Source organism: Globicephala melas, chromosome 11, assembly GCF_963455315.2.
Source record: "Globicephala melas chromosome 11, mGloMel1.2, whole genome shotgun sequence".
Classification (NCBI taxonomy): Eukaryota; Metazoa; Chordata; class Mammalia; order Artiodactyla; family Delphinidae; genus Globicephala; species Globicephala melas.
The window spans coordinates 4170005-4179263 of record NC_083324.2 but is presented as its reverse complement, the minus strand read 5'-3'; the positions used below and the strand labels follow the sequence as shown (position 1 = coordinate 4179263).

The 9259-nt window shown below is 47.1% G+C and overlaps 1 protein-coding gene across 1 annotated transcript in view; it reads left to right on the top strand.

The window, feature by feature from the left end:
• The first annotated feature begins 972 nt into the window (after positions 1 to 972).
• RBSN (rabenosyn, RAB effector) overlaps positions 973 to 9259 on the top strand; it is a 28571-nt gene continuing 20284 nt past the window's right edge. The window contains exons 1-3 of the mRNA XM_030840867.2: positions 973 to 1162; positions 4143 to 4277; positions 6269 to 6585. Coding sequence (XP_030696727.1) covers positions 6438 to 6585 — 148 coding nt within the window. The 5' untranslated portion in view covers positions 973 to 1162; positions 4143 to 4277; positions 6269 to 6437. The remainder of the gene's footprint in view (positions 1163 to 4142; positions 4278 to 6268; positions 6586 to 9259) is intronic.

Below are 9259 nucleotides of genomic sequence, written 5' to 3'. Positions count from 1 at the left end.
CTGCCGTGCCGAGGGTGCTGTCGTATGTACATGGAGAACGACTCTAAGGAAGGAGGCTGCACGTGGGAACCCGACGACTGGGACACGTGTAGACCAGGTGACGTTTCGAAGTTCTTCCAGCCCAGAGGGCCCACCATTCTTTGGGTGCACTAGGCTTGGCTGACGTGTAGGAGGGCCCGCCAGGATCTGGAGATTGTGGTCCATTCAGAGAGGACCCGTCACTACAGGTGCAATGGGGCTGCTTTGCTACCACATCCTCTCCAGATCCCTCAACCCCAGGGCAGTCTGCCTTGGGACCCAGGTAAGCTCAAGCTTTAAGGATGTGAGCCCAGGCCTGGGCACATAGGCCTGCAGGGAATAGAGTGGGCCTTTCTTTTTTTTTTTTTTCCTTAATTTAATTTTTATTTTCTGTCGATGTATAGTTGATGTACAATTATGTCGTGTTTTTTTTGGGTGTCCAGCAACCTGATACAGTTATACATATACATACATGTATACTTTTGTGGATGCTATTCTGTTATAGGGTATATCAGAGTGTTGAGTAGATTTCCCTCTGCTGTACAGTAGGTCCTCGTTGGTTATCTATTTTATACATGTTGTAGTGTATATGTGAATCCCAACATCCTAACTGATTCCTCCCCACACACCTGTCCTTTGGGTAACCAGCAGTTTGCTCTTCATTTCAGGTGGTTTTGTTTAAATGGTGTGAGTACAGTTTCCCTCTTGAATTCGCTGCGTGATGGTCGGCTCTGTCTTGAATTCTTTTTGCATTACCTCTGCGAGCATCTCTTTTTAGGGCAGGTGTCATTTACAGCCCCCGCAGGCCTTTTGAATATGAAGTTCCCTTGTGCACGCGTTTTCAAGTTGTTTTCATGTGGGATGCCCACAAGGGGGCAGCACTTCTTCAGGCCCAACTCGTTACTCGGGCAACCAGAGCCATAGAGAAAGTCGCTTTCCCGGGTTGTAGATTAGGGTGGAATATGCCAGAAGAAACAGCTAAGGGCTGGTGCCTCATTGCTGCTTCCTTCTTCCCCTTCAACCCTCAGGCAAAACCCAAGCCCTGCCGACACGGCAGTGCTGAGCATGCTGTCGTTCATAGGTGGGGGATTCCGAGGAAGGAGGCTGCTGGTGGAAACCCAGAATCAGGAGACTTCGAGACCAGGTGACTTTTCAGATCTCTTCCAGCCGGAAGGTCCCCCCGCCTTTGGGTGCACTCGGCTTGGCTGAGCTTCAGCTCGGTCCACCTGTATCTGTAGGTCGTGGTCCCATCCTCAGGGAACCTGGCACTCCAGGTGCAAGGGGGTCTCGTTTCCTGGCCCATCCTACCCAGGTCCCTCAGCTCCGCCACAATCCAGACTTGGGACACAAGGCTGTTCGGGTTCCAGGAATTTGATAGTAACAGAAGTCACGGAGCCCTGTGGAGAATATCGTTCGGATTTCCTTTCTTTTTAAGTTTAATTTTATTTTATATGGGAACAGAGTGGATCACAGTGTTGTGCTTGTGTTGGCTGTACAGCAACCTGATTCAGTTATACATATACAGATATCTATTCTTTTTCCGATTCGTTCCCCATATAGGTTATAACTGATTGGTGACTAGAGTTCCCTGTGCTAAGCCTTAGGTCCTTGGTAATTATCGAGTTTACATATATTCGTGTGTATATATTCATCGCTCCCTTTCTCCCTCCCTTCCCCGCCCACCTTCCCTGTCTTGTAAGCAGAAGTTGTTTTTTAAGTTTGTGAGTCTGTTTCTCGTTTGTTAATATGTTCATTTGTGTTGATTGCTAGATTCCACCCCTCTGTGGTCTCGTATGCTATTTGTCCTTTCCTCGCTGACGTTCTCCACTTCGGGTGATCATCTCCAGTGCATGCATGTGGCTGCAGAAGTCATGATTTCATTGCTGTTGTGGCGGAGTCATATTCCGTTGGGTATATGTACCACATCCTCTTCATTCATCCATCTGCTGTGGGACCTTTGTTTGCCTCCACGTCTTCACTCCCGTAAATACTGTCACAGTGAACAGGGGGTTGATGTGTCTTTTTGAATTTTGGTGTTTCTCCACATAGAGGCCCAAGAGTGGGGTTGCCCGGTGATGTGGTAGCTTTATTTTAAGTTTTTTAACAAACCTCCATACTCTTCTCCCCTGTGCCTGGTACCAAGTTACCTTCCCAAACCAGCGCAGGAGGGTTCCCTTTTCTCCATGCCCTGTCTCGCCTTTCTTGTAGACTTTTTGATAATGGCCCTTCTGACGGGTGTGAGGTGATACTTCGTTTTGATTTTGATCTTTCTTTCTGTAATCATTGGCAATGGGGACCTCTTTCCATGTGGTTACAAAACAAAACAAAAGTAAACAAAACGGTGTCCGTTAAATTTCCCTCTTAAAATGGCTTATGGCAAGTCCTCCATAGTTTTAAATGTTTTTCGATTACCTACCCTAGAATGTTCCTTGAGGGTTGCTGTCATTTACAGCCCCTGCAAGCCCTTTGAATATTAAGTGCCGGTAAGCAGTTTTTTTTTTTTTAACATCTTTATTGGAGTATAATTGCTTTACAATTGTGTTAGTTTCTGCTGTATCACAAAGTGAATCAGTTATACGTATACCTATATCCCCATACCCCCTCCCTCTTGCGTCTCCCTTCGACCCCCTCCAACCCACCCCTCTAGGTTTTCACAGAGCATAGAGCTGATCTCCCTGAAGTACTGGTTTTTAAGTTGTTGTTCAAGGAGTTGTACACTAGGCGGCAGCACTTTTTCAGGCCCAAGTCTGGTTCCTGGGCGATCAGAGCCATAGAAAAAGTCCTGTTTCTGGGTTAGATATTACAGTGGAATGTGCCAGAAGAAACAGCTAAGGGCTGGCGTCTCGTTGCTGCTTCCCCCTTACCCTTCAGCCCCAGGAAAATCCAACCCCTGCCCACACGACAATGCTGAGGGTACTGTCGTATGTAGGTGGGGGATTCCGAGGAAGGAGGCTGCCTCTGGGAACCCAGCACCAGGAGACTTGGAGACCTGGTGACTTATCAAAGCTCTTACAGCTGTAAGGTCCACCGGGCTTTGGGTGCACTCGGCTTGGTTGAGCTGTACGATGGCCCACCTGGATCTGGAGATGGTGGTCCCATCCCCAGGTAACCTGGCTCTGCAGGTGCAAGGGGGGCTGATTTGCTGGCCCATCCTCCCTAGGCCCCTCAGCTCCGCCACAGTCCAGCCTTGGGACACAAGGCTGCTCAGGCTGCAGGGATGTGACACCAGCCCAAGTCACCGAGGCCTGTGGGGAATATCGTTGGGGTTTATTGTGTGTGTGTGTGTGTGTGTGTGTGTGTGTGTGTGTGTTTTCCCCACACATTGTTCTTTATCCATTCATCCGTCGGTGGACACTTAGGTTGTTTACATATCTTGGGTACTGTAAGTGATGCTGCAGTAGATAAGAGGATGTAGATACCTCTTTGAATTAGTATTTTTCTGTTCTGCAGATAAACACCCGGAAGCGGATTTAGTGAGTCCTATGTTAGCTCTGTTTTTAAATTTTTTGAGGAACCTCTGTGTTTTCCGTAGTGGGTGCAGAAATTTACATTCCCAGCAATAGTCTACATGTGTTCCATTCCCATCCTCCCCAACACATTTCTTTTGTTAACGGCCACTATAACAGTTGTAAAGTGATATCTCATTACTGTCTTGTTTGTATTGGAAAACTTCACAGATTTTCCTGAGCACTCTGTACGTGTTTTGGATGTATACTTCCTGTCATTATAAGCCCACTCTCATGCTGTTATATTCCAGACTCTCCACATCCTCCAAGCCTCTCAAATAATTCCTTTACTCTCTAGCGCTCAGGAAGTTTAATTGACTCTAATTAATTTAGAAGTGTTCGTTGCCTCATTCACTGCGCACCTCGGTCAAGGAGCAAAAAAGCACAGGCTTCAGTTTTCCCATACTTAACAGTGGGGCGGAGAGCAAGGGGCGTGGTTCAACTTCGCTGGCGGAACTACCAGAGTCGTCAAAACGTCGCAAAATTACCCAGCCTCGCCTGGCCGGTTTTTCCTGCGCCTGCGCAGAATCCGCCGCTGGCCTGCGGTTGGGGATTCCCTTCCGTGCCCTCGAAGACTTGGCGCTCCTCCGTGGTCCGTCTGCCTTTCTTTCGTTTTAGGCGTCGACGCAGGCGCGGCTGTTGAGCGCCGAGCAGTCGATGGAGATGGTGGCCTCGACCGCTTGAGGGGTCGTGGAGGCCCCGAGCTCGGGTCGGAGAACTGGACAGGCCTTCGCGGCTGTGGGACCGGGAAAGGTACACGGGCTGGGCGTGCCTGCGGGGCTCTTGTCAGAAACCGTGCGGGCGGGCCGTGCGGGCGTGGGATCCGTGTGTGGTGGGTGTGACGTGCGTGGTGGGCGCTGGGGCTCTCGGGCCGCGCGTCTCGCTCGTGTGCCCGGCGTGTTTTTACTCCGTGGTTGCTTGGGGTTGTGTGAGCTCTGTAGCGTTACGCGGCTGGGGCGGCGGGGGGCTGTCTCCCAGGAGCGTTTTCTGGGTCTTCTGTGGAGGTTTAGGCGTTTGGCTTCGGGGTTCGTGTGGTGCCTATGTGAAGTTGTCGTGTGTGCTTTGTGGGGATGAGCCTTTTCACCCACCGCACTGTGGGTGCGGTGATGCGGCGCGTGCACGTCACGTTGAGTTACGTGGAGGGTGGTCGGGCGGCCGGGGGATGTGTGGTAGCTGCGGCGTGTGGCCGGCAGCTCTCACGCTAGACGTGGAGTTGCAGGAGATGTGGGTTTTATTTGGACTTTGGACGTGATTTAGGGTGCGAGGCTCTCGCATATGTTGTGGACGTGGGGCCTGGCTTGGTGGTTTGTGGTGGGTATTTGGTATATGATTGTAGGGCTCGTCCGTTCATTCATTTATTCACCCTTGGAGCGTTGTTGAGATTTTCGGTGTTTTGTGCCGGGCACTGACCCGGGGAGTGTGGTGTTGGGAACGAGGACGTGGCTTCTGCTCTCAAACAGCTTACAGGCTGTTGGATTAAGTCGCTTTGTGTACCTGTGATTACAAATTGAGATAAATGCTATGAGGAGAGGTGCAGGGCTGCCCGATGGGAGAATGCGTCAAGCAAGAAATTCTCGAGGAAGTGAGGGTGTCTTGAGATATGGGGAGTGTGTGTTGGTAGCGTGAGTGCGTGGGAAGGAAGGGGGCTTGGGTGAACCCCTGGCTGGGAGGGGCCGGGAGCTGCTTTATCAGCGACCGTCTGGAAAAGGGGCTGAGATCTGAATGTATATAACCATTGGGCTTTTTAGCTAGAGGAAGAAAACAGGGACCTCGTGTTTCATTTGTTTATTTCCTGGGTCACTGCCACTCTTCAGCTTTGAGGGCTTAGGCAGTTCCTCCTCCGTGGCCCTGTTAGCAGGTCCATCCACAGCTCAAAGATGACGGTCATACATTCTCCCTCACTCTGTACTGTGGTTTGTGGCCTCAGGTTCTTGGGGAGAAATTTCTCTGCTTTTGTGGATTGGTTTTGTCTGCATTTCCCTATGGCTATGCATCTTTCTGAGGTGACATTGGAAGTGACTTTGCCGTGGCCTGATAAAACTGAAAATGTAACTTATTAAGCCCTGAATTGTATAAGCATCAGCTTCTTTTATTTTTGAAGCAGTGAGAACGTTAGGCTTGCTGGTTTATAAAGTCTAGTAAGTTTATTGGAGAAAAAGTACCCTACAAACGTAAGACACAGAATAGATTTTTCCTTTTGATCACTAGGTTTCTAATGCTCCTCCTTAGACTGAAGCTGGAATTTTGTTTGATTTCGTTTGGTTTGATTTTTAGCGCAGGTGCTATCCCTTTTATATCAGTGCCTTTTTGACAGAGGTGCAAGAGCTCCATATATGTAGTTGAATAAATGGTCAAGGTAAAGAGAGTCAAATAAAAATTTGTGCTTGTTGATAACTATTTCAGACATTTCCCCAGCGGCTAAAGTGGAATACAGATTATGAAGCTAGATCATTGGAATGAATGTTAGTGAATTGCCTTGGTATTGTGTTTACTGTTGAAGTTGTATTTTCCTTTCTTCAAGAATCTGTGCTTTCCCTTTCACTGAGTTGCCATTGTCCAGTGATGTTCTCATATTTTAGAAAGTTTTGTGTTTTGGTCTAAGGATTCGAGAAAGCAGTTTGTGTTCTCAAACTTGCACTGAAAAATGTTAAGTACCCTTCCTGAACTGTGAAAAGGACAAGGAAAATTCTCAATTGCTGCTAATTTGCCTGAATTGGTTTCCCCCCGCTTCTTTCCTTTCTTAGGACTCCTACTCCAGAGAGGATACCTCATCCAGGGCCGTGATGCCACTTCCCCATCACTTGTGTGCTGCTTGGTTAAGCTAATGCTGCGGATCCCTTGTCTCTTGTGGAGGAATCAAGCTGACTCTTGGCATGAGGACCCTGCCTTGCGGGGGTTGAGAGTGACACTGCCATGGCTTCTCTGGATGACCCAGGGGAAGTGAGGGAGGGCTTCCTCTGCCCTTTGTGCCTGAAGGACCTGCAGTCTTTCTATCAGCTGCAGTCACATTATGAGGAAGAGCACTCTGGGGAAGACCGTGATGTCAAAGGGCAAATTAAAAGTAAGAGACAGGGACTCTCTGCTTATCTCATTCTGTCACTGGGAGCTTTAACTCGTGGGATGGTTTTCATCAGCTACCATGTTGCCACCGTAATATGATAAACAATACGAAATTAATAATAATAATAGAGAACATATTTCTAGTGCTTTCCATGTGCCAGGCATTATTCAAAATCTTCCCAGTGTATTAACTTCATTTAATTCTCACGATAACTATGTGACTATGAGCCCATCTTACTGATGAGGATACCAGACACAGAGAGATTAGACACAGAGATAACTTGCCTGAAGCTGCAAAGTGAGGTAGAGCCCGGCTTTGAACCTAGTAAGTGTAATTACTGTCCTCTGCTGTCTCTTGCTAGAATGTTTGAATTACCTAACTGCCAGCCTAAGAGGGTTTGGGGTGGAATTCCTTTCCTTTGCTCTGTAAGTGGAGGCACATTGTACACCCATTTACCTGTCACAAATTCAGGCCTTCCTGCCATCCTTACTTCTTCAACTAGACCTTGTCCTCTGCAGCACAGGAAAAGGAAGATTATGGTTGAAATATAAGGAGTTAAACCCAAAAAGTTAAAACTTGGTTTTTGAGCTTCCAAGGACCCTCAGGTCCTGGAGGTTTGCAGAAAGAATTTTTCAGATTTTTGCTATACAGATTATTCATTTCCCGAACTTTAGATTCTAACCCCTAAGTATGATGCTGGTGCTCTGGAATTCACTTTCCTAGTGATTCAGTTAATAGCTGGCCACATTTCTGAAGGCAATGAGATTAAAAAGGTCTATTGCTGTATTCACAATTCTTTGTTGGGTGGGAGAGAAAGGAATGATCCATGTATTCCTAAGCGGACTCTGGTCTCCACACGTGTGAGTCACATGCCCCTTGTAATCAAAGTCTCACTCCATGTCTCACTTTTCAGTTCAGAAAAAAAGAGTTGTTGAAAGTATTAACATTTATAACTTCTGTCAAAAATATGACAAAGTCAAACATTTTCAAAATCCTGAAGGCTGCAGTGGACTAGGTGGCTTCTGGCTATAGAGGCTGGAGCAGAGTCATAACTCTGAGGAGACCCAAAAGGAAAAAAAAAGAGAAATGTATGTTCTTTCACATACATTGTTATTTCATTTGACTCTCCCAACAACCCTGCAGGAAGGTGTTGGTCTCATTTTATAGAAAAAAAGTGAGGCTCAGAGATGTGGAGTGACTTATCCAAGGTCAGATAGGAATTGATGGAGGTAGGCCTTGACCCCGTGTCTTCCATCACCTTTAAGCCTAATGCTCCTCTTTGTGCGTGGCATCACTGATGAGGTGAGGCCCTGTATTCCAGTCACAGCATGCACTGCAGCTGGAAAACTAGCAAACGAAGGGACTGATTGTCTAAGGGTCCTTTGGATAACTGAAGGGCCTCCATGATTTTCAGTGAGCATCTAGTCTTAGTGCCAGCTCAACTGAGTCATATACCGTGATATCACTAAAACCTTGATGCCGGTGGGTGGAGAGATTAGAGAATGTCCTCACATTCCTGTGATGACTGCCCTTGTATTAGGGGAAAAATGTGTAAGATTATCGAGGGAATAACAGATATAGGACCTTCTGCTGCTGACTGAATTGAAGTGAGGGTTGATCCTGAGTAGTAGCTGGAGAGAGACCGGGAGTTATCAAATTTAGTTTCTCTTTTCTGTCAGTGTCTGTTTCTCTCTGCTTTTCTGTTTCTGCCTCCTTTGAGAGACAGTGAATTTCCTGCTCCTTTGGCTGTGAGGGGCAGACAGGCAAAATGAATAAGGCACCTAGATTTTAGTCCCCTTTTCTTTCATGTAGCTCATAATCACAAAGTCAAGAAGTCAAGACTTGGGCTTTCTTTTCACTAATGAAAAGGAGAAACCTGGTACTGAGTTGAAGAAATGCTTTGGGCCGATCAGATACTGGAAACTACCTCTTCAAGTGGAGTTCTTTCCTCCTACCTCTGCTTCCTTTACTTGGCTTGTTTTGGGCTCTTGGAAAACCTGGGACTGGAAATAACTCTCAAAGATGTTAGCTAAGGGGCCGGGCTGCAAGCACTAAAGCCCGCTTTTATTAGGAAGGGCATTTCTAATTCTCTGTTTAGTGTCCGTTACAATGGAAGGCTGCAAGAAGGTCCTTCTTTGGTTGGCTCAAGCTTTGGTTCTAACTCCAGCATAATCTCTTAAAACTAGCCTCACCATCCCTGACAAGGGCAGGTTATGGGCTACTTTCTCTCCTAACTCACAGTATCTCACATCAGAGGGAAACTATTTATGTATATAGCCCATTGTCTTCCTGGTGCCTTCACTAGGCTTATTTATAGCTACCTTCTGTTATAAAAAAGCCATCCAAACCTTTCAGGAAGGATTCAGTGTCTAGTGCATTTTGTGTCTAGGACATTTGCCTTATCTGAGATGCGTTTTTTTTAACAAAGCCTTTTCAGGACACAAGGGCTGTCAGTTGAATTTAACTTTCCTCATTTTCTCTGTTCCTCTTAATCAGCCTCTTTTTTAGGAAGCTTGAAATTTGGGAGACACTCTGGTGTTCATTAAGATTCTGATTCCATTTGTCTTGCTGGAATTTGGGAGGCAAGACCCAAGGCTAGGGAATGACTTACCGGGGGATAGACTGTACTATCCATAATGTCCTCGGGACTCCCCTGGTGGCGCAGTGTTTAAGA